Source organism: Nicotiana tomentosiformis, chromosome 10, assembly GCF_000390325.3.
Source record: "Nicotiana tomentosiformis chromosome 10, ASM39032v3, whole genome shotgun sequence".
NCBI classification, from domain to species: domain Eukaryota; kingdom Viridiplantae; phylum Streptophyta; class Magnoliopsida; order Solanales; family Solanaceae; genus Nicotiana; species Nicotiana tomentosiformis.
Window position 1 is genome coordinate 4,425,138 of NC_090821.1, and position 26,240 is coordinate 4,451,377.

At 35.2% G+C, this 26,240-nt stretch overlaps 1 protein-coding gene and 1 long non-coding RNA gene across 3 annotated transcripts; one reads left to right on the forward strand and one right to left on the reverse strand.

Moving 5' to 3' along the window:
• Positions 1 to 919: 919 nt before the first annotated feature.
• On the reverse strand, positions 920 to 12,365 carry LOC104087878 (uncharacterized). Of its 2 annotated transcripts, none has more exons than XM_009592449.4 (10): positions 11,957 to 12,365; positions 9,504 to 11,115; positions 7,821 to 9,257; positions 6,367 to 6,740; positions 4,366 to 6,023; positions 2,991 to 3,429; positions 2,632 to 2,791; positions 1,867 to 1,970; positions 1,664 to 1,755; positions 920 to 1,588 (listed from the first exon to the last, which is right to left on the reverse strand). In XM_009592449.4, exons 1-10 carry the CDS (start codon positions 12,226 to 12,228, stop codon positions 1,512 to 1,514), a joined length of 6,225 nt encoding a protein of 2,074 aa, XP_009590744.1. In that variant the 5' UTR covers positions 12,229 to 12,365; the 3' UTR covers positions 920 to 1,511. The 2 variants fall into 2 exon arrangements, with proteins under 2 accessions (XP_009590744.1, XP_009590745.1); XM_009592450.4 differs by having other exon boundaries at positions 9,504 to 11,120; positions 11,957 to 12,094.
• LOC138900471 (uncharacterized) lies at positions 12,263 to 15,138 on the forward strand. The gene is made up of 2 exons (XR_011411473.1): positions 12,263 to 12,403; positions 12,509 to 15,138. It is a non-coding gene; the product is annotated as an uncharacterized lncRNA (long non-coding RNA).
• The last annotated feature ends 11,102 nt before the right edge of the window (positions 15,139 to 26,240 follow it).

Below are 26,240 nucleotides of genomic sequence, written 5' to 3' on the forward strand. Positions count from 1 at the left end.
ATTCCCCCCCACCCCCCCACCCCCCCCACCCCCCAAACAAAAAAAAGTGCCTATACTTCAAATGTGACTGAGGATTGTGAATTATGGTTGAGGAGTTCATTTTCTGTTTTTTTTAAACTTAAACTACAATTTGGTTTCAGATGCTCGAGGCCACCTTAGTTCTGAGAGGAAAAGTAGGTTAGGGAGAATCCATGCTCAAAGCATATACTCTGATACCACCCTTGTAAGACTACAAGTGTAGTTCTTTGGAGATTGAATTTCTGGCCTCCATATCAACCTTAGGAAAACAACTTTGGTTATAAACAAAGTGGCAGAGTATGTCCGTGGGGTATTGCAATCTTGTTCATACTGCTTATGTTTTATCTTGTTTTCTTTATGCCCTGCCTTTCTGCCCATCAAATGAGTCGTCAAAGAAGAAAGAATAGAGTGAACTATCTCTACCGTAACTCGGTCCAACCTATTATTAGTATCCGATACAAAGTATAGTGTATTCGGGAGTCCCAGCGCACTGCACTGCATGGGATGATCTCAATAGTGCCACCAACAGAGTAGTAAAATGTAAGTATATTGCATAGCCACATACAAACAGTAGGGACGGGGCCAGAAATTTGGCTCAATGGTAAGGATGTAGCGCATAAGTATGGATTAGGCACACTCGACAAGTTCAAACCTTTGCAACTGACTGAAGTCTGGAATTTAAGTGAGAGCAAGATAGATCTATGCTCCCTCAGGTTCCAAAGCTGTGAGCATTATTGGACTGTGATCAGTCAATTCGCAGTGGATTTTTCAGTTATCAGAAAAAAAGTAAGAACATTTGCATTAGCACGGGATAGAACATCGAGATTGCTTTATAGCACGGGATATGTTGCTTTATAGCTTTATTCTAGAATATGAATCTAAATGTTATCGTGTTGGCTGATTATATGTAAAACAGCTTTTTATTGCAACATATGACTTACAAATGCAAGTGATTGCAAATTGATTACAGAAAGTCAGAAACTACATTCACTTTACTCACTGCTCTTATATAATTAATGAGGATTATCTAATACGGACCTTTAATCATCAAATAATTGAAAAGAGGCATAATACTTCTGGCCATATCGATACACAGGAACCCCCAAAGGCTCGAGCTCGGCAAAATCTCTTTTGTACAAAATGACTCAGATTTTGATGAAGGGCGTGTATACAGTTTGCTACAACATTAGGAGCTGAGCACAAGCAAACGTTAAATCTTCGCATTTAGCTTTCATTAGCCTTCATCCCTTGGTCTTGAAAAATGGATCAAGAGGCATTGCTTTTACGAGTGCTGCAATGAGCAAAAACCCTTGATCTCTTGGAAGATATTCTCCTCCAAGCACACCATCGTGCAATGTCGAGGTTGTTTCACTGGCAATATTACTCTGCAAGTCTGATTCGTTTCGTCCACATGAAGACTTTGCTTGCAAAAGCAATAGTTATACAGATCCTCCAAGGAAGACTTAGCCAACAAAGGTAGTTAAAATGATCGATCACACTTTTCCTTCATATTGGAAATGGACCTTGTAATCATGTTGCAAAGTCGCAAGGGTGCTTCTGCAGGGGCCCTCTGTAAAAGAAAAAATAATGAGGCAACTAATAGCCCAATATTCTTCAAACTGAAGAGCAGGTTGAGATTGCTCACCTCCAAATACTGTGTGAAGACGTTGAAGATCATCTGCTGAACAAGCATCTATTAAAGCATAGACACCAGGTCTTAAAGCTTCATCAATTTCCCTTCATAGTTAAAAAAAAATAAAATCATTAAAGTTGGAGAACAGGAATAAAAAATGCAACTCATATTTTACCTCTAACATGAAATCAAAAGTGAATACAACAAAAAGTTACCGGAGGATTCCATTTCTAAGGCGGCCATATCCACAGTAAACCCATATGTAGCAAGATAGGAATTGAAAACAATGGTCGCCGTAGACATCTTTTTGCTGCCTAATCTGCGAAATGGGAAAGGAGCAGTCATTGTATGAAAGACATAAACAGTGAAAGCAACTAATGCATTGATGACCCAAATCTGAAACTTGCACTAGTACCCTTTTAAAGAGTAAATGAGACAAGAAACCAACTTCTCAAATTATCTGGAATCAAAAGAGAGGACCAGTAATATGCTTCCTATGTTTTCTAGTTTCAACAACCTCAGAACTGATTGATGACCAAATCAAGCTTACAACTAACATATTCAAGAAATCCAAAAAGAAGGATGAAGCTCAAGGCAAGTTCATCCAACAACCATGTAGCGGTCGATGAAGTAGGTTGAAAACTATGAAGTCTTAGGTTCAAATCCTAGCGAAGGCAAAAGCACTAGGTGGTTCTTCCCATCTGTCCAAGCCTTGGTGGTGGACAGAGTTAACCGGTACCTGTGCTGGTAGAAGGTACCAGGTAACCGGTGGAATTAGTCAAGGTGTGCAAAGTTGGTCCGGACACCACAGTTATTTTAAAGCCCGAAATCCATCTGCCTTTTACTACCATGTTTTCAGAAGAGCAAAAAGGCAACATCCATATATGATGCAGGCAGGAAGTACTTGGATATGGTTAACCCAAAGTTCAAGTATTTGAAAGTTACACTATTGACAGGGTACAATGTACAAGTAACCTTACCTCTTCGTACACCCTTCGAAGGAAACTGGCGCATTTTACTCCTTCTTGCACTTCCCATCCAAAATAATCTCCTTCAACTGAACTAGTGCATACCATCTCCAAACAATTAAGGAGCCTGCCAACTGAATCTTCCAGAAGAGCGATGCAGCGCCGTGCCTCACTACATATTAGAGCGAAAACCAAGATAATAAATCAGGATTTATAAGGGAAAGATTGCTCAAAGTCCACACATCTATAACGAGTCTTTATCTCTTTTAAATTTCCCCAGGAATCATCATAAATCACTACTGTGAAAAAATAAGGAAAAATCCATGCATATTTCTGAGTTGAAGGAAACAAGAATCAAGGAGGCAGCAAACCTTCTGTGATGCTTAAGAACATTACACAGCATGCGGCAGCATGCAGCATATAACTTTATGCAAAATTGTCTATCCACAGCACTACTCTCGGTTCGAGGAACCTCAGTTTCTCCGAAAATCAAGCCTCCTGTATAATTAGAACAAAGAGGAACTTTGGATATCCAAAGCTGGAAAACACTCTGAAATATTGCAGCAGGCATATGCAATAACTGCCCAATATGGCATGCTTCCAATTGGAAGAAGACGTGTTTGGCAGAAATTTTTGTCAGCACCGAAATGCACATAAGACAGACAGAGCCAGGGTCGGGTTCAGCAAAATCTTTCCTGAACTTAAGATTTCTGAAAAAGATCTTGGGACCTTGCAAGTGCAGGACTATATTGAGTAGAGACGATACTAAGCTCTGGATATGCCTTTTGACCACAGCCAACTTCTTACGTCCTATAAAAAAGATAAAAAGGATAGATACAAAACCCCAAGTATAAGCACAAGTCTGACAAACTTAAGTATAGAGGCAAAAGTATTGGGATTTTGCAACTTAATATGAAGAAGAATCAGCTCCCTAGACCACCCAACAGACAAACGAATAACAGCACAGGCTCCAGAGAGAGCTCATGCATAAATAGAAATCTTCACAAGTACTTTGCCTTTGAACACATTAATAAATTCCTAAACTGATGTCCTCTTAGCCTCTTTATATGCCATGAGGAAAGCCAAGGCAATTATTGTTCCTTTTGATTAATTTTATGTTCTAAAAGTAAACACCCCCCTGTGAAAAGATTCTTTAGAAAGGCGAGAAATCACGAATGAAAAGAATCAAAAGTCCCCCTTTTCCAGGGAGACAATGCTATCCTCTCCCTTTCAGTCAACACGCTCCTCTTGCGATTTATCATTTATGACTTAAGTTACTCATTTGTCCAAACCAGAACTTTAATATTTCATGTTAATGTAGCACCTGGAGGATTTAGAAACTATTTACGCAGCCATGCTCTTACTCAAAAATATCCTTTCAGACCATTAGGATTTTTTTTTCCACATCCAAACCGTTAGTAATAGCATAATGAGCATCTGATTGTTAGAGCTATTCAGTTAATTTCATGTCGACAAGGACGACAACAAACAGTGTTTTCTTAACCTTTACAAGGTAAACTGAAAAATAAATATATCATCTCCTGATCTTTCTTGCATTCCAATGAGCTTGATTTCTCTCTTATTTTTAAACATCTGGACAAAATTATGCCAATATCTGTGAGAAAAAGATGCTATCATTTGTGGAGTTCAAATGACAACAAAGAATTTTGATGCAAAAGATGTGGCACATATCTTGCATTTCTCTTAGTATTTGAAAGCAAACCTTGGATATAAAATAGTACCTACCTGACACAGATTCAAGAATCAAATCCAAGCAATCAATGCCTGCAGCAACATTAGCCGAGACCTTTCCTCCATCTAAACATCCAGTAGTTACTTCATAGTTAATAATGCAGTGTTCCTGCACACCAACTAATGCTCTCTCAATAGCCTGAATAGCAGACAATAAATGCAATTCAGAAGATCTGCTGACAAAATTCGTAAATGACATCCTCAATCTGGATTTTAACTCATCCAAGTGGTTTAGCCAATTGGAGTTGGGTAGGTCAAGTTCTGGCAGACCACTTAGCATCTTGGTACTTGATTCTATCTCTCGTGATGCTAGAGTAGCGTCCTTCCCCTGTAAAGATATGCACTTCCCCATAGCCCTCAGATGCAATTCTATTTGCTTGACAAAGAAATCTCTAGAAGACAAAGGATTAAGCAGCGGAAATATTTTTCCCAGCTCTCCAATGAACTTCACAACACCATCTAACCAAATAAAAGAAAATTGTTCTAGTGCCCCACAATGGTTGGCAAACTCAAAAAGCAAAACTTGAGAAACTCGGACTAGTATGGGAAGTAGACTCGACAGCAAGGAAGTAGACTTGGTATGCAACGAGAATTTTAGAATAGCTGAAGAAGCATTGAAAATCTGCCGCAGACAAAATGCTGCATCAAGATTCTCTCCTTTTAAAAGTCCTTGTAATAGAGATTTTCTCAAATATTGTTGCCCAAAGTCTACATTGGCCAAAAGAGACTCAAAACCGGAGCCAGCGGAACCAGAATGCTGTTCTTCCTTAATCACAGAATCAACCTCATTAGCCGAGTCCCTAGATGGGTGAGTTCCCATTGACAACAGTTTATTGCAAAATTCCGTCTCAATAGAAAAGTGGGTACTAGACAAACCTTGAGGGCATTGATCACCCTCAAGAAACAACAAATGCAAAACGGAGTTTAATAAGTCTGCACATGTTTTCATTGTGGACAGAAGTTTGAGGTCGCAGCTTGTTGATTCGATAAGAGTACTGCTACTTTTAACATCTAAACTGTCCATTGCAGAAGCTAGACCACATAAGAAGCCCTGAAAGCAGGAAACTACAGGTGAGACTTTTTCTATTTCCTGAAGCCCAGCTAGATCACCCACTTTTCTGTTAACAAACGCTACATTTAGGGAGTCCAGCAAGTCCTGTGCATGTTCCATTAAGGTGTCAGCTACAGATAAAACACTTCTCCGTGCATCGCCATTATCAAGGAAATCTGGACATGGACCATTTTCTTTCATATCAGTCTCTTCATGGCCATCAGCAGAACTGAGAGCTCCACCATAAGACTTCCCAGCAGTCAAAGCAAGAATAACTTTAAATTGATCTTTGAACAGAGTCAAAAGGATGAAAGATGTGTGATCCATCAATGAGAAAATCATATGTTTCAATTGAGAAGTCTCTCGAGAAATTGCACTCTGAAAACCATTTATCACAGATAATGACTTCATAAACCAAATAACAGGAGAGCTCTCCGACAACAAGCAAGCTAGCAAGGATTGATGACCTTTCTTATCTTCGCATGATGTCAGTATTAGATTTTTAAAGGTTCTCCGGCAGGTGACAAGCAACCTCAAGAGCTCATAACAGTTGCATAAAGCTACTGACCCATGCTGATCAAACAGGCAGCCAACTACAAGCCTGAAATATTTAAGCCTTTTTAGCAAAGCTTCAGCTGAAAACCAAAGATCTAAATGACGATGCAGAAAGACAATAATGCTTGATAGCCGGATAAAGGACTGGATCACTGGGGTATAGAAAGTATCCCATGTTTCATAGTGAATGAACTCAAGACTGGACTACATTTTGGAATGCTTATCATGCAATTTCAGTATCATTTTGGTAACTTTTCACAAATAAGATTACAGTATGAATTTACTAGCTTGAAATTGTTAAGTCAATATTTAAAAGTTTTCCAAACAGCTAATGGTAAAGGCATTTAAAGTCTGATGAGAACAGCAAAAAGGGGAAAGAGTGATATTACCTGTCGATATTGAGAATGCTAGTCGCATAAAGTGAGAACGATTTTGAACTAAGATGTCCTTTTGGTATCCAGCTCAAAAGGTTGAGAAATGCCCGGCATCTGGTGATTTCTGTGTTAAAATTAGGAGTTCGTTCCTTTTCACAAGCTTCAGCAGGTATGCCATTTAGTAAATGATGGATTGGCTCTATCAGTAATGAGTCATCCTGTGGATGATCACATCTGAAAAATGTTGTAGATGACTTTTCAAGCACATGTACAGCATTCTCCCAATCTGGTGAACTGTTTATATCAACTTCTCCAACATATGAAAATATTGACGACACAGACTTCTTCAAGATTTGGCAAAATCTGGATGCCATGTGCCTGCAAATGGGCTATCATAACATACAGTTAGGACACCACAAGAAGCTACAATTCCTAATAGATCTCAAGGTAACCAGACAGCACAACAAACAAAATGATAAACTAGCAAGCAGTAAGTGGACTAAGATTATCCAATCTGATACACCTGGACTTGAGCAGTGTCCAAAGTCCTGAACAACTCTGGGATGCTAATGTAGTCCCTTATGCAACTGACACAGAGAACTACATAATCCAGCTGAACCAGTGTTATCAAAGGCGAAAAGCGCAAAAAAGCTCTAAGGTCCGTTGTGGCTTTAAGTGCAAAGTGCAAATAAAGCGTGGGCTTTAATGAAAAAAGGCGCAACTAAAGAAAAAGTAAAAATATGTATACGTAGTCCAAGACTAATAATTATAAGCATGAATAACAAATATATGGACAAAGAAATTGAAAAAAATTACGATAAAGTGAAATATCAAATGTTTAATGTCGCATTTTCAGGATTACACTCATTGGCAAGGAAAAGTATGCCTTAGAGCCTTGATGCGACACTAAAGCGCCCACAAAGCGAAGCGCAGCGCTCAACATGTTTTGAGCCTCGCTTCAGGGCTTAAGCGCGCTTTAAGCGCGCCTTTGACAACACTGAGCTGAACATGGTCTACTTCTACCAGCAACCCATACTGGTCCTTGAAATGGGTAGATTCTTCCCTTTTAGAATATAAAAACCTGCCTCCAGGAGGACTCAAACTTGAGATCCAAATTGTAGCAGGCATTAAGAAACTACTACATAAGTCAATTGCATATCAGGGTAGATTTCACATATGAATATGTTTCTGCGGGTGTTTCAATAACTAGATGAAATTTTACTTCAGTTTAATATCAAATGTGCAGTCATACCCATGAACCCTGCAGTTGAACCAAAGAGCATAAACATGTTCCCTTGTCATGTCATTCTTTGGCTGAGATTTTCTTAACTAAGGGATTAATAAGTAACATTTACATGGAAAGGTTCTTTCAGAAAGTTGTGACATGTGATGCATGAAGATTTTGTTGGTCATTAGTAAGCAAAAACTGCGGTAAATGTATGTGCTGTAGAAGCTACACAAGAACTTACTCTTTGTTCATATAGAATGGTGTTGCTCAGAAGTTCCACTGAGACCAAATGTCGGTTGACTCCAATCACATAGCCAGATTTCTCTATATGATTCCTGAGCCCACTCATATTCGTGCTAAAACAAGGAAGGGAGTTCTGAATTAGAGCTAAAAGAAACTTCTTCAAATCTTTTTTAGAAGCATGAGGACACCAGATATCAACATTTTGGCAAACAATCCACCACAAAGCAGATGGAAACAGCTTCTCATCCATAGAGCCAGTGCCAAGATCCCATACCTCGGTTTCATACAGATAATCGAGATATGTATCCTTACTGCTTACTTGGTCCACTGAGGACTTAGATATCCTATCTTCAGTCACTAATGAGAGATATCTCATCATGAATTCTGTGAGGCCTGCTGCCTCCTTCCTCAGAGTTGAGACATGCTTTTTCCACTTTTTAGTATCCTTGGAGTATGATGACAGACCAGCATCACTGTCTAACCTAGCCTGGACTAGATTATTATTCTTCTGAAGCATGTAATCAATGGATTTCATTTGCCTATTTAAATCAACAAGTCTTTGAAGAGCCATACCACTCAACACATAAATAAGAGGACAGCAACCTATAACAGTGTGCTGGTGACAAAACTCAGCAATAATATGTATAACAGCAGGAAGAGGAGCTGAAGGTTGGACAACCCAAGAAAAATAACTTTCGTCTTCCCAAACAGTCCTCTCCAGCCAATCCTTCGCAGAATAAGCTGCAAAAGAATCAGCAATTGCTCTTGACATCTTCCTTGATGCATCTGGAGGCATCAGGCTAATGGCTTGTCTTTGCAAGCTTCTGCAAGACATATATAAACGAAAGAAAAAGACCAAAATCCAGCATACTGTTGGGATGTCATTCCCAAGTGCAGTTGCCTTACTGAATGTTCTGCCCGTTACCAAAGGAAAGAACATGTTAAGAACATCTGGATCTTGCGAGACCAGGCTACTCAAACCAGGGCGGATAACAGCCATCAAATCTTTCACGGAAAGAGCAATGAGGCTGCTATTACCGCTAGTAACAGTCATTGAATCGAGAATAAGGGTATACACTTCAGTCAAACTTTTCCCGAAAAGCTCGGCTTTTAGATCAAAGCAAAGCGTGCCACAATTACTCAAACATGGTTCTGCAGAGTCACTCTCAGCAGGCAACTGATATTTGGATTTTATCCATTCTAGAGATTCTGTAATATCTACAATCAACTGTCGGATGCATCCACTTGCTTGGCCCTCAGGAATGGACTTGACAGCATTTCTGATGGAAAGTCTGAATTCAGGAGAGCACATTAACATGCTAAGAGAATTAGCAAATGAGTGATAGAGAAATGAAGCTCTGGATGCTTCGTTGCTTCTGAATGATGATACTACTTCTCTAACAGCTTTGCTTAGCGTGAATATGGCAATGTTAACCTATAAAGTTCAGGATAAAACAAGGACCACAAAATAGTTCAATCCACAAATTAACAATAATAAAGCATGATATTAAAGGTTAGCTCAACCATTATCACTATCACATAGGGTGCAGAAGAAGAAGGTGGATAGTGGTTCATGAAGCTAAGATGTTATGTAAAGGTGTCATACCCTTCTAAAAAATTTAATTTATCCCTCCACATCAAAATTAACTTTCTGCAACCTAATCAAAGAAACTCCACAAACCTGTCGAAGTTCACTGTAGAGGTGAACCAGTCTGCATCCAAGCTTAAGTACCTCTGAAGTCAGCAAATGCTGATCTGAAGTGTTCATTAGAGAGTGACTACTGGCTGTAAGAGCAAGTATCATACCCCATAGTTTTTCTAGATCTTCCCCGACAACCTCATATTCAATATCCACTAAATAATGAATAGCAAGAAAAATTTCCTTGGCTGCTAGAATCAACACTTGCCCAGGTATTTGCACTTCTGAAGCGGCAAATGATTGTAGTAATTGATTCATTTGGGCAGTAAGCGACATGACCGCATCATAAATTAACTTCAGAAATTTAAAGCAAGCCCCTTCTGAGGTATCTTCAGTTCGTATATATACCTTTTCCAGTACACAAGTTGCAAGCAATTTATTGAGAGATCTTAATGTGCTATTAATTTCCAAATACAGAGGCCCAGCTTCCAGTTTGGCTTGTGAGTGAGCATAAATCTCTGATAAGAAAAGTTCCATAATCTCTACAAAAAAATCAAAAACCGACTTCCGTGCTTCTGCATCCAGACCATAATAAGGAGGCCTTTTTGAAATTGCAGAACTATTGGAAGAGCTCTTGAAAAGGGCAGTAGAATTTCCATCCTGGTGCTTAAATGCTTCTGCACCGACTGAAACCCCATTTTTCCTAAAAACACAATTAATGAACAGGCGTAGCAGCTCTCCAGCACCACTGAGTGCTGATGCATTCTTCCCGGTTATAATCTTCCCCAACTTATCAAATAAGTGTCTATGGTAACTTTTTATGAAAGTTTTCTCCTCTTTTGATTTTTTATCATCAGAACGTCTATACTTGGATGTACTTTGAAGGCTCAAAAATCCATCAATATGAGTTGGATGGAACAATGCCTGCGTTAAAACTTCTTCTATCAATACCAGTAGATTTCTTTTCCATTCTGGATTGCTTTCAAAGGCATTAACATCTAATGCATCCCACAAGATCACCAAATCTTCAAAAAGCTTATCTATAAAATCGCGGAAACCATTTTTACGAGTTGGATGGACTTTTAGAAATTTAGCAAATGGCTCGAGCAAGTAACAGGACAACTGCTTGGCAAAAATACCGGCCTTCGTGCCAACAAGCTTATCATTGAGAACCTTTTGGACAAATTCAACCACTATACTAATCAATGAAATCCATAAGTCTAGATTTTCATTAGAAATACCCCCATGAGATGAGAACACCAAGGATATGCAATCAAGAACTACGCTATGTAACTCCAACTCTTCACTAACCATAGGCTCATCACCCAAACGTATCAATGCATCCCTTGAAACATATTGGATTACTCGTAACAAGTCCCTTAAGAAGTGTAAAGAAACACCCATCTTACTTGATTCCTCCAAGCAGAACTTGAAAATCACCCAACATTTGTAATCTAAATATGACCTTGCAATTTCCATCCCATGTTTGTCTCCTTCCACCCTAATTTTCTTTTCAGAAGAAACCAGTATTTTCTGAACCCAATTGTTAAGGAAAACTATCACTCTCGAAAAGTTTACTGTCTGTATTTCCTCCCTGCTTTCACCTGTCCCTTCTGTTCTTGATTTCACATAATTATATGTCATCTCCAATTTTCTGCACTAGAATTAGTTTATTAGAAGAAAACCATCAATTCACAATAATCAAATGCGAGAGCACTAATATTTTGACATGAAAATAATAGGTGGTGTCTGGTTCAAAAAGTTGAAGAACTTTTGCAAAGAAAGCAAAATTTCAGTTTTTCGCAAAAGCTGCGTTTCGACCAAACGCTAAAAGGAGAAAAAAAATCCAGTTAGTTTTGTTTGAAAAACAGTTTCCGTAAAACATTTGCAGAAACTCTATTTCAATTTTTATGAACCACTCGCAACCTTAGAAGTTCTGTTTTTTTTAATGAGTTGTTTTTGCATTCTTGTCCAACCATCAGTCTCGTTTTGTTCTTGTTTTAGGACAAAACAAACTCTAACATTGCTAACAGACAGCATAAAACTAGTCAATTTATGATTAATCCTCACAAAAGATGAGTCTAAAACATAGCAGCATGGACATTGACTGTTCATATAGCCGACCCAAACTCAGGGGCGAAGCTTTGGTCCAAATCCTGTATTTGTGTTAAAAATTCACTTAGTATGTATAAAAAATAATTTATCCATAACCAAGTAGCTGTCTTTTCTAGAATTTAGAACTGATAAATTTCAAAATCCTAGCTCCACCTCTGCGCAGGCTAGCTTGGTATTAAAGGTAGTTATTTACAAGATAAAAATAAAAGTAATAAAAAACACAAAGCAAGTTTCTGTTACAACTAATAACAAAATCAATTCTCCTAAAACCAAATCCAAACACTTGCAAACAAAGCAAAGCAATTCCAAACTAAAAACAAAACCAAACAGTTTTATAGTCAAAATATAGCTGAAGAGTGAAGTGAAGTAATAGTACTGACTGTTGGAGAGAGATAGAGTTATTCTGAAGGGACAAAATCAGCTGTAGATTTCTCCATGGGGAGTTATCCTGAAGCTTAATTGATTCTTCACTTTCAGGCAGAATAATCGGTTCTTCAACTTCGCCGGGCTGCTGGTTGATGCGATGGGCTTTTGAAGGTCTGTTATGGACTTGCTCTTCAACTTCATCGGTGCTGTTTTGCTTTCGTTTCTTCGTCTTCGTCTTCGTCTTCTTCATCTTTTTGTGTTCTGATTTCGACTCACAATCCGCCATTGTTGTTAGGGTTCTAGGATGGAGTGAAGCAGGGTTTTGGGTTTTGTCACTAGTGGGAGTTTGGGAATGAAAACTAAAAATAGATTGAGGACGTATAATATATATTTAACCGTATATAATTAGTGTATAAGTTTTATTACTACTTATAATAAGAGGGAATAGCAGAGAGCTCTCCGTCAACACGCTTGCTTATGACGAGGATAGTCTGGTCATTTGATGTGTTATTTGCTTTAAATTGTCTATTATGTCCTTATTTGTTGTTAACTATTCAGATCAGAAGTAGACTCAGTTGGTCATTTTCTACCTAGGCCGTGGCAATCACCGTTACCGAGTTTGAAGAACAATTTTCTCTCTCCTCAATTTTTGACGCATAGTTCTTCGCCGCTCAAGCTTCTTCTACCAAAGTAAATCCTTTTGATTTGCTTTGTTTTCTCTATGTTTTTCTTTGGGTTTTGCTACTTTTTTCTCTTTGATTTTCGCACATTTTTTCGCCAAAATTTAAATTTTGACTTTTACTGAGATTATCAAAAAAGATTAATCGAAGGTTACATCTGTTACTGGATTTCTTTGAAAAACTGAGCGATTTGGTCATCTCCTTGCAACACTGGTAACGCCATCATCCGTCAGCTGCACTTTTGCTCTGTCAAGGTAATTACATGGGTTTAAAAAGTTTTTCCCCAGCTATGTTGTGTCTGTTACTTTGATATTAGCTCTGGCTTACAAAATGGTAAGATATTACAGCACAATCGAAAAAATATGCTGCGCCGAGAGAATATTAGGCAAGAATAATAGTTTAAGAAATTATACTTTCATTATTTTGGCATTCAGATTGCGATTAAGTGTGATTCTGTACTTCTTTCAACGCTTTAGAGATGCCAATACAAAATTATAATGAAGCAACATTATTTAAAAGTGTCAAAAGCATGTCCTAGATCATTCAGAAAGTGTTCTTAGTTGAAAAAGGTAATGTTCATTGTGTTAGCTTTAGAGATACTAATTATAAATTTACACACAATATTAAGTTGCACATGCCAATACTCTTTGGATTTGTTACTTCTCGAAACTGAGAACTTGACAAAGTTTCGTCTTGAAATATGATTGAAGTTTGGGTTAAAGCTGGTTGCATGTGTCTAAGGATGTATTAATCCATGTAGTATAGAACTTTGTATCTTGGTAGCCCTCTGTAGGTTTCCTTCTTGAATGCCTTTCCACATCCTATAATGGAGACAAGAACATAAACTTAAATTTTTCTTACTTGACGAACGATAGCAACTGAGAGTAGAGTGGACCAATTGGACATGTCTGCTTACCCACTTCAATGTCATCTTGTAATTTGTTTAATTGCAGCTATACATACTTATGGTTATAGGAACCTAATATGACTAAATCTTGTAGTTCTTATTTAGCTAAATTTATTATTTTTTTCATATATTCCAGAACCAGTTGGTCATGAAATAAGCACTCTATTTGATGGTTCATTTTTATCTTGACTAAAACTTATTCTTCTTGTTATTGGTTTGGGTTTAGTAGGTGCCAATAACGTATAATCCTTTGCATGGTATAAAACTCAAGCTCATTGGTGTCAGAAGTTCTTTTTACGTATTTTGTTGTGATTCTATAAGCTGGGTTTCTATGAAACACAGAGCATAAAGTTCAAAACTATTTGTTCATCTTCACGACTTCGATGATGTTCTTCACTGCTCCGTTTTGCTCTTTCAAGGTAAGCGCATAGTTAAAAAAGTTAGTTTTCTGATCTATCGTGTTGGATCTTTTACTACGGCTCTATTGTTTGAAGGTTTATAAGTTTGACTTCACTGAACTTCAATAAACTGATAATCAGACTGTAGTCTTTAATGTATAACCTGTAAATTATAGAGCTTTGATTTTTTTCATTATTTGTCCCAAAGTAAAGATTTGGATAATCTGAGTTGTTTAGTTAGCCCTTCTGGTTGGGTATAAACAAGAGTGTCTATGAATTGCTCAAATTAAAATAAACATTCAGGACCAAACTACTATTTCTAATTACTATCTTAAAGGTATGAAAGGTTGAGTACTTTAATATATGTCAGTTAGTAGCCATGTTGGTGAAACGGTAGAACTTTGCTCATATTTAACTTATGTCTCCTTCTTGCTCATTGATATATTTCATGTCTCACTTCTGCACTTTTATCATTGGAAGAGATAATGTTTTCTATTTTACACAATAAACACCTTTGAAAACAATTAATAGTTTTCATTTACTCTATCAGGACCTGCTATTCATCCATTGGTCGAGCAAGATTCTCAAAGCTTGCAGCAATTACTTCCTGAAATTACTGGTTGGGTTTACTGTCCGGATAATGACCGTGTATATATTCAGTTACATGTTTAACCTGCATCTTTAGAGTTGCTTAGTTATGTATACATAATTATTATCTTTATATGTTGCTGAAGCTGGACTGACTCGATAAATTTCTTGAGCACATGTGGCCTTATCTGGACAACATACTCTCCATTTCTTAACAATGTTTTGAATTTCCTTCTCATAGTATCTTAGGTAACTAGCCTGTGTAAACTATTTTGTATAAATAGGTTATCTGCAGGACTGCAAAAAGTATTGTGGCAGCTATTATTGCAGAGCGAAATTTTGAAACATCGAATTTGGGTTCCTTACCTACTTTCCAAGCTTAGTGGTTCTTAGTGGCCATAACTAAAGTTAGTTGGTGTTTTTATTTTCAGATACTGTTGCGGTGGCATAAGATACAGAAGAAGTTATTTCTTACCCGCATTCTTTTCATTTGTATTGTAAAAAAACATTAGACGACAATTGTTAAATGGCCTTGATGTTTTCATTTGGCAAGTAAATTTTCTGCGTAAGAAGACATATCAGTTATGTAGGATACTTTATAGTTGCTCCATTTGTTAGCTGAAGTTCACACTCATATAAAACCGTCAAGGAGTTCACACTCAAACTAGCTGTTGCTGTTGTTTTGACACATAAGAAGAGTTTTTGATAAGTCACTTGATTAGTGCAAGTTATGGACGAATTTGACTGCATTGAAAAAGTTCAGTTAGTAAAGCTTATTCCTTTGACACAAAGATACAAACTCGCCAACTAAAAGGTCTTGTACAAATAAGAAGGAATGGTGAAAGGTGAAATAAAGGAGTTAAAAGTATAATTTTCCAGTAAACTAAGAGACCTAACTAAGAGTCCTCTGATTGTAACTTGATTTAGGGGGAAAAAAAAAAGTGTCTTTGAATATGTTGACTAACGTACTTATGGATAGTCTTCTCATATTGATAGAGTTTTCCTGTTAGTATGTGTTCTCTATACGACGAGTTCTTTGCGAGATACAATTACATACTTTTTCTGAGAAGAAATGACTTACATCTGCAAATATTAATAGAGGTGGCATTTACTTAATCTTGGGCAGCCTTCTTGAGATATAGTTTTACCAAGTTCACTAAAGTTATCAAATGTAAATTGGTATGCTCCTTCGCTCATTATCAATACTTGTATTTACATAAGTTATGCTATTCATCTACTAATATTTTAATAAAGTTTCACTTGATTCTGCTTAAGCAATACTGTTATCAACTTATTTTTGAAATAAAAATGATCATAAATTTTTTCATGGCTACTCCTTTTAACTTCGTGCGGATCAACTAGGCTCGCACTTTCTGGACACAAGGTCTTTCCTTTCTGATGATTTAGTTCACAACACGCTCAGCTCGATTTACTTTTTGACGAACTTATATAATATTGAAAACTGAAATTTAAAAGTCAAAGGATAAAACACTTTGTGCGATTTGCTTTTGGGTCCTTGCAGATATTGTCACTGTATATTTATTTACAATAGTAGTATTTTTTATATTTCTATTTGGTACTTACAAAAAATCATGACAAAGAATTTGAAAAATTAGTGAGACCTCTCTCAAGAGAAAGTCGAAATATTATGGTGAGAATCAGAAGTAACACAACGTATAAGGAAACAATATAGGTTGGAAGAAATTGAAAAATAGCCAGATTTACAAGTGATAATTGAAAAATAGTCACAATTTCAAAAGTAATCGAAATTTACTCACTTTTCATGTAAAGATAAATCTGAACGAAAACACTGTTCAAAATCCGAAAAATATTCCAGCATAATATACTGGAGTTTCAGTATAATATACAGGAACTCCAACATAATATACTGGAGTTCCAGTATAATATATCGGTCCAGCATAATATGCTGGAAGTTCATACACAAGTGCTCCAATCTCCAGTATATTATGCTGCAACTTTCCGCGTGTTAGAGTTCCAGCATAATATGCTGAAAGTTCATACACAGGTGCACCAATCTCCAGTATATTATGCGGGACCGGTCCGTGTTGCAACAAAATAATGGCTATTTTTTAATGACTTTGCAAACGCTGGCTATTTTTCAATTATCAGCCTGAAAACTGGCTAACTCGTACTATTTTTACATATAGGTTGTTCAAGTTGGGCCCGGGCAAAGCTCGGGCTATCCCTACTAGTTTATTGACAAGCAAAGATAAATATTGAATCCATTCAACTAATTGTATAAGATTTTTTAGTTTATTGTTTGTCTTTAAAAAAAAAATCCTTAGTTCAATCTCATCCTAGGTGTTGAATGGTGTCCGCCTCTTCCTAATACTTAAATAAAGTTTGGTTGATGAAACTTAAATCTTAAAGCTTAAACTATATGTAACGGTAAAATAGAAATACAAGTTTAAATAATTCTGTTAGTATTAAATATATGTACTTATTCAACAAAGAAGTTATAAAGGTATATACAAAAATATACTCAGGAGAAATTCATTGTGATTGTCTTGTTGGACTTGTAATACATTAAGGAGTGGTTTTTTTTAATTTTCAAATGCTATGACCATTTATGGTTCGGCTTGTTTATTTATCATACTTATACTTTCGGTGATCTTTTTATATTATCAAATGCTTGTTCGTTTGATATTGAAAACTTTCCCCTTTTATGTTAACCAATTATTCTGGCAAAAGAAATACTTAAACTGATATATACATAATTGATAATGAAGTTGGCTTTTTTCAATAGACAATTTAAAAAATTTAATTGATGGTTTAAGTTACATGTGACTAATAGCCTATTTGGAATGACTTAAAAAAGCCGCTTTTCAGCAGAAATAGTTTTTTAAGCCAAAAAGCAATAAGTTGGGGTTGCCCAACTTATTGCTTTTTGTTATAAATATAATTTTATTTAAGGTGAATGACTATATTTTAGAGAGATTCTAGAGATAGTTACTTTGTGGCTAAATCATTCTTTCCCTCTAAATAGAGGGGTTCTATTCCATAGTTATTCATCCCAAAATTAATAAGAATTCTCTCTCTTTTTTCTCTACAATATTGTTCTTCTTCTTTTATTGGCACGAGACTCTACCGTCTCAAGAAGCTCTTTGAGAAGACTAAGGTATAATTTCTCCTCCTCTTTTAATTATGACTGATATTATGAAAAGAAAGTTCGTTGCCCTTGAAATTCCGGGCAAGAACTATATGTCATGGGTGTTGGATGCCGAAATCCATTTAGATGTAATGGGTCTTGAAAACGCCATTAAAAATAAAAATAAAGCATCTACCCAAGACTATGCTAAGGCCTTAATTTTCTTGCGTCATCACCTTGATGAAAGGTTGAAAATAGAATATCTCATAATCAAAGATCCACTTGTTTTGTGGAATGGCTTAAAGGAAAGATATTACTAACTTAAAGTTGGTCACTCTTTTACAAGCATGATATGATTGGGCTCATGTGAGACTCCAATACTTTAAGTCTGTTTCTGAATACAATTCTACAATATTCTGAATTACTTCTAAATTGAAACTCTGTGGAGATAGTATCACTGACTATGATATGCTTGAAAAAATGTTCACAACGTTTCACGCCTTCAATATGGTCCTGCAACAGCAGTACAAAGAGAAAGGTTTCAAGAAATACTCTGAGTTGGTTTCTCTCATTCTTGTGGCTGAACGAAACAATGACTTACTCATGAGAAATCACGAAAATCGACCCACTGGGTCTATACCATTGCCAGAAGTGGATGAGGTGAATTCCTATTATACTAAGCGTGGAAAAGGTCGTGGCCCTGTTCATGGTCGTGGTCAAGGAAGAATTTTTTTCTGGTGTTAATCACCCCCCAAAGAAAAATAACCACCAAAAGTGAAAAAGGAAAGATGAGAAAACAAAAGCAAAGAGTTCAGAAACTGAATGCTATCGTTGGAGTGGAAAAGGGCATTGGGCAAATATTTATCGTACACCAAGATATTTGGTTGAGTTTTATCATGCATCTCTAAAGAATAAAGGCCATGAAGTAAATTTTGTCTCTGACAATGAATTTGACATCACCCACTTGGATGTGGCAGACTTTTTTGAGCACCCTGATGGAAAAATAGACCACTTGATCGGTGATGGATCTGTGGTCAAAAATGATTGAGTAGTTTGATTTTTATTTTTGCCTATTCGTAGTAGCTAGTGAATAAATATCATGTAATCATATTTTTTTTACATGAGTAGTAGTATTGCAATAAGAATTAATCAGTATGTCGAATTAGTACAATACTACATTGAATAGAATTATTGGTTTTAGTCTGCTTGTTATTTGCTAACAGATGCACTACGACACTTTGCCTTCAAAGTTTACTGAGTTTGAATCTTACTACTTATATTGATCTTATTAAAAGACCGACAAGAAAATATGGCTTTGACTGTTAAAGTGAAAAGCTCAAAATGAGTAGCTTAAATTTTTTTAACTAGAAACCATTAATAGTTCAAAATGAATAAGGTACAAGAAGTAACTTGAAACAATTGAATAATCTTACTCTATTATAAGGAAGGAACACTGTGCTAGCTCTATTCAGTAGAGCATCTAGTGTAAAAGAAAAATAAGAAGGAATGGTATTCCTTCTCTATTACGAATAAGTACTTTATACTATGCTAATTCTTCTGTATATTAGACACTGAAACCGATTGCCCCTACATCTACTGCTATTTTTCTTTTAAATAACACTTGTGACGCTTATTTTTTATTTTTTTAACATAGTGACTGTCCTATGTTTTTGTGTACTAATGTATGACAGCATTTTTTTTTAGGTTGTACCCTTCTAAACATATAAGTTTCTATAAAGTTATACATGTAAATAAATTTGTTATAGTTATATTAGTTATATGTGTAGTATACTTATAATTGTATTATTTTTAGATACATAACTCATTTATCATAATTAGAGTTTGATCGAAGTTGCATTAAAAGGTCATTGTTGAATCACTCACTTAACTTTGTTTTTTCTTTTACCTGAAAATACTAATGTTCATTCGTATATTTCTTTTGTATATCAAACCATGGGAAGCAAATATAGATACCTCACAAAGCAAACTTGGATCAAAGTTTAATTGTTAAAATATTTGTTTAATCGATTCATATACGACACATACAATATTCAAAGAGAAGAAATATTTCTCTCATTTAATTATGTGTAAGGCACATGTTACTACAATTTCTGATAGTAGTAATCTAATTGAAGGCTCTAGAAGTGCTACTATAACTCTGCCTAGGGGAACAATATTTATCATAGATAATGCAATGTTCTCCTCCAAGTCTAAGAGGAACTTGTTGAGTTTTAAGGATATCCGCCGAAATGGATATCATATTGAGACAATAGATGAGAATAATCTTGAATATCTCATCTTTACCAAGAATGTCTCTGGCCATAAAAGGGTTATTGAGAAGTTCTCATCTTTATCTTGTGGCATGTATTGGATAAGAATTAGTGCAATTAAGGTACATTCTAACGTAAACCAAAAGGTTATTAATTCCCATACTTTTGTACCATCCTAGATCAATTATGATGAGACGGATTGTAGAAAACTCAAATGGGCATCCACTAAAGAATTTAAAGATTCTTTTAAATGATTAATTTTCTTGCACTTCTTGTTATCAAGGCAAATTAATTATTAGACCATCACCAACAAAGGTTGGGATTGAGTCCCCTGCATTTTTAGAACGTATACGAGGAGATTTTTGTGGACCTATTCACCCACCTAGTGGGTCATTTAGATATTTTATAGTCTTAATATATGCATCTTCTGTATGGTCTCATGTATGCCTATTATCATATCGCAACCTCGCCTTTACAAAATTAATGGCACAAATAATTCGATTAAGGGCACAGTTTTCCGATAATCTAATTAAGTCTAGTAGACTTGATAATGCTGCTGAGTTTTCATCTCAAATATTTAATGATTATTGCTTATCAATTGAGATAAATGTGGAATATCATGTAGCTCATGTTCATACTCAAAATGGCCTTGCAGAATCTTTGATTAAACGTCTGCAATTGGTAGCAAGACCGTTACTCATGAAAATAAGGTTACCTACTTCTGTTTGGGGTCATACCATTTTGCATGCAGCAACACTAGTTCGTATCAGACCGACAATCATAAATATTTTCCGTTGCAATTAGTTTTGGGCCATGAATCTAATATATCCCATTTAAGAATTTTTGGATGTGTAGTATATGTGCATGTAACACAACCATATCACACCAAGATGGGTCCCCAAAGAAGGTTAGGAATGTATATTAGGTTTGAATCGCCCTTCATTATTCGCTACCTCAAAACATTAATGGGAGATTTGTTCACTCCTCGATTTGCAGATTGTCGATTCGATGAGACATTTCCCCCAAAATTAGGGGGGATAAAATGGTGAAACCAAACGAGAAAATTTGTGAAAAAAATTCATCATTATCTCATCTTGATCCACGTGCCTCTATTTGTGAAAAAGATTATTCATTTGCAGAAAATAGTAAATTAAATGCCAGACGCATTTACGGATCTGAAAAGGATAACAAAATCACATATCCCTGCAAAGAATGTTCCAATCCGTATTGATGTCCCTGTTGGACAATCTTCTAGTGTCATAGCTAATGAGTCAAAAGCACGCCTAAAGTATGGCAGACCATTGGGTTCTAAGGATCGAAATCCAAGAAAAACAAAAACAAATGATCAAGATGACACTACAAAAGAGTCTCATGAAGAAATCCACAATTTAACCAATCCTGAGATTCATGAGGAGATCACTAAGCCTGAGACTCAAGCAAATAAGGAACTATCAATAAACTCAATCGACATTGAGACGAATTTGAATCGATTGAATATAGTGGTGGATTATGTCTTTGCATATAATATTGCATCTATCATTATGCAACATAGTGAGGATCTTGAACCTCTATCTATTAGAGAATGTCGACAAAGGCGTGATTGACCAAAATGGCAAGAAGCAATCCAATCAGAGTTGAATTCACTTGCAAAACATGAAGTTTTTAGGCCTGTAGTCCAAACACCTAATGGTGTTAAGCATATTGGCTATAAATGGGTCTTTGTACGCAAGAGGAATGTGAAAAATGAGGTACAAAGATATAAGGCACGCCTTGTTGTACAAGGATTTTCACAAAGGTCTGGTGTCGATTATGAAGAGACATATTCACCCTGTTATGGATGTTACAATATTCTGTTATCTCATTAGTTTTGCTGTCCATGAAAAGCTTGACATGCATTTAATGGATGTGGTTACAACCTACCTTTACGGCTCACTTGATAATGAGATATACATAAAAATTCCAGAAGGATTTAAAATGCCTGGCACACATAATTCAAAGTCCCGAAAAATATTTTCAATCAAATTGCAAAGATCTTTATATGGTCTAAAGCAATCAGAACGAATGTGGTATAACCGTCTTAGTGAGTTGTTATTATTAAAGGAAGGTTATATAAATGATGTCATTTGCCCATATTTTTTTATAAAGAAAACAATAACGGAATTTGTTGTACTTGCCGTATATGTTGATGACATAAATCTTATTGGAACTCCTATAAAACTCCAAAAGGCAATTGATTATTTAAAGAAGGAATTCGAGATGAAAGATCTTGGAAAGACAAAATTATGTCTCAATTTGCAAATTGAACATTTGGCAAGCAAAATTTTTGTTCATCAATCTGCATACATAGAAAAGGTATTGAAACAGTTTTACATAGATGGAGCACATGCATTAAGTACTCCGATGGTTGTTCGATCACTTGATGTGAATAAGAATCCATTCCGGCTTCAAGAAAAGAATGAAGAGTTACTTGGTCCTGAAGTACCACATCTTAGTGCAATTGGTGCACTAATGTATCTTGCTAACACTACAAGGCCTGACATAACTTTTTCAGTTAATGTCTTAGCAAGATATAGCTCTGCTCCTACAAGGAGATATTGGAATGGAATCAAACACATATTGTGATATCTAAAAGGGACTACCGATATGGGCTTATTTTATGGTAATAATTACAGTCCCTATCTTGTTGGTTATGCCGATGCTGGGTATTTATCCGACCCACACAAGACTCGATCTCAAACGTGCTATGTATTTACATGTGGAGGCACTGTCATATCTTGGCGATCGACTAAGTAATCAATTGTAGCTACTTCATCTAATCATGCTGAGATAATTGCTATTCATGAAGCAAGTCGAAAATGTGTATGGTTGAGGTATGTAATACATCTTATTCGAGACAAATATGGTTTGAAGTGTGACAAACTACCTACGATTTTGTATAAAGACAATGAAGCATGCATGGTCCAATTGAAAGAAGGATTCATAAAAGGAGATAGGACAAAGTACATTTCACCAAAGTTATTTTTCACATATGATCTTCAAAAGAATGGTGATATCATTGTGTAACAGATTCGTTCAAGTGACTAGTATATAAGGTTGGGATGTGAAGGCTCAATAATGTGTATTGATACTCTCATCATGGGGAGTTAATACGCGTTGTACTCTTTTTCCCTTACAAGGTTTTATCCCACTGGGTTTTCCTTGCAAGTTTTTTAACGAGGCAACCAAAAGGCGTATTGTTAGATATGTGTACTCTTTTTCCTTCACTAGAACTTTTTCCCACTGGGTTTTATTTTAGTTAAGGTTTTAACGAGGCACGTTATCTGTTGAATAGACATTCAAGGGGGAGTGTTATAAATAGAATTTTATTTAAGGTGAATGTCTATATTTTAGAGAGATTTTAGGGATTATTACTTCGTAGCTAAGTCACTCTTTCCCTATAAATAGAGGGGTTCTATTCCATTGTAATTCATCCCAAAATTAATAAGAATTCTCTCTCTTTTCTTTTTAATATTGTTCTTCTTCTTTTATTGTTTTATTTCACTTTTGGCTTATTTTAAGCAGTTTTAAACTTATTTTAAGCACTTTTTAACTTTGCCAAACACTAAAAACACTAAAAAGAGCTTAAAAGCTAGTTTGACCAGCTTAAAATCTAATCCAAACACCCTCTAAGATGTCTCGTGTCTCTAAGAAGAGACATTGAGGTGTCTGTCTCATGGTCATGCATGCCTGGCATTCCAAGTTACTTATAAATAAAGAGCTTCTCATTTTAGCCGCAATTCTCAGGAAATATGGGCCCACTCAAATTTAAGAGATTTTTTCCTTCCTATATAATATTTAAAACTTATTTACTAAAATTATCCAAGTTTTGTATATTACTCACCCTAAATAAATTTTTCTTACAATTTATATGCATTTCATTATTAGTGGCTTAAATTAGAGGATTATTTACTTGAAATAAGGGCGTAATTGAAGGGAACGAATTTCAAATTGTCCTTTCATATAAACAAGATTCCTTCTAGTTGTGTGTTACCTACTTTAAGCCATAATTAGCGCAAATCTTCTCTCTCTTTGCCATAATTACCTATTTTAAGAAAAAAAATAATGTATGGTACATTAGCATACAAATTAAAATAAATTTCATACAAATTTAATACAAACTTTGATATGTCTACAATAACATACATACTAAAAATAAATTTCATACAACTAATTATACAGTATACAACTTATCTACAACTTTCATACATCGTTCTTACCTAGTTAAATATAACTTAAATATAATTTTCATACAAATTTTATACAATATTTTATTTGTATATATTTTGTATGTGGTGCGTCCTTCTGCTTCTTCTTCGAATTTCAATATGAAAATCCAGCCAAATCAAATCTAATATTCACCAAATACCCTCAAAATTGAGATATAAATATCATAAAATATTCCCAATCATTTGCAATAACACCCAATCCAAACAACAAATATTTTTTAAAAATCTGAATTCGAATTCAAAGCTTCAAAGTTTTTTAATGGTTGTCAATGGTGGAGAGTCAAACACCTTTAAACTTTATTGATTGACAATTTCAATTCGAACAGTCCAGCCAAATAATTAATATACATTTACTGCTAGCCCGCCATCGGAACACCAACAAGAAAAGGTGAAGCCGAGAAAAGCTCCAAACTCCAGCCATGGCAAAATTCAAATTGATAAAAAATTAATCCCTTTCTTCGCCATTGTTAGAGAAAATTATAAGCTCTAGAAGAAAAAATCTTGTAGAAAGAGGGTTGATTTCAAAAAGAGAAAGAGGAAAATCCTTTAGAAAGATTGGGGTTTGTCTGGGTAAGTAAGAAATTGTGCGAATTTTTTGAGATTAACTAAACTAAAAGGCTACAATCAAGGGATACTCATTTAAAATTAATTTATATATAATTAGTAAATTATATATGACTGTGTAATTAAGTCAAAACTTGATTAGAGAGGGTAAATAAGTTTCATATATAGTATAGGTAGGCAAAAATCCCCTTTCCTTTCTCTCAGAGAGTATCGTAGCCCAATCCAAAATTTTCACACACATCTCTATAACTGCATTTGCAACCTTTTACCAATAGATTATAGTTATATTTTCCCTTCAATTTTATCATGGTTATTGGCTTTAATAGCTTATACCAAATATTTGACTTTGGAAGCAGCGACTGTTGCAACTTTGTTAGTATTAATTGTTATTTTTTTACTTGATTGATTATTTATTTTTATACATAAATAACAAATTCATGAGATCCCATATTTATTATCCATCAATAACAAATTCAGGAAACCACGATAATCTGACTATGTTAAGACACAATATCATTGTCTTCTTCTAAATAATTCTCATTTAATACATGAACTGAAATTGGTTTCTATCTATACGTATTTTAATTTTCAGTCGGAAAAAAAAGATATTTAGCCAACTTAAAACAAAAGATACACCAGATAGTCGGGGGCCAACATAGATCTTAGTTGAAATTGTGAAAGATAAGTTGCTTTAATTGTATTCGAGTATTTTTAAAAATTTATGAAACAAAAACTACTCTTCTTAAAATTGCAGAGAAACTACCTTACCAATAAAATTAATTTGATTGAAAAGGGATTGGTGAGAATATTACACATAAAACTGTGATGTGTCAAAGAAATTTGCATACAAGTTAAGGGAAAAAAAAATGTATCAGGCCAAAATTATTTTACATTCTAATCTGTATTTAAGTCAAATAAAACGAGACGAAAATACAAGCTAAATACTACCAACATTTATGAGTTTATGATATTGTTCGATTATATTATTGAGAGCTTTCATTCATAAAGATGTTTATAGAGAATGGTCATCAATTAATGAGAATTCCATATATGCAGCATTTGCAAATATGAATAAATATTATTTGAAGTTTGAGTCAATTATCTGCTCAGATTTGAAGTAGTTTAATTTCTTTAATGCAACTTCAGAATTCAAATATGAAGTTCTTCTATCTTTCAAATACAATTTTAGAAATACGAATTTTAAGTGGTTTAATCTCTTCAATGCAACTTCAGAAATCAAATATGAAGTTCTTCTATCTTTTAAATGCAACTTCAGAAATCCGAATCTTAAGTAGTTCAATCTATTGAATGCAACTTCAGATTTCGAATCTTAAATTCTGAAACATAAACTTGTTTATCAATTTTTAACAATTCAATACACGATTCAATGCCCAAATCTACTTCAAATGAGCTTAAATTTAAAACATAACTTTTGTGAATCATAAAAATAAATCTCAATCATCAAATTGTCGAAATAGCAATAAATTTAACAAACTCATTTTGTAACTAAGAAGAAA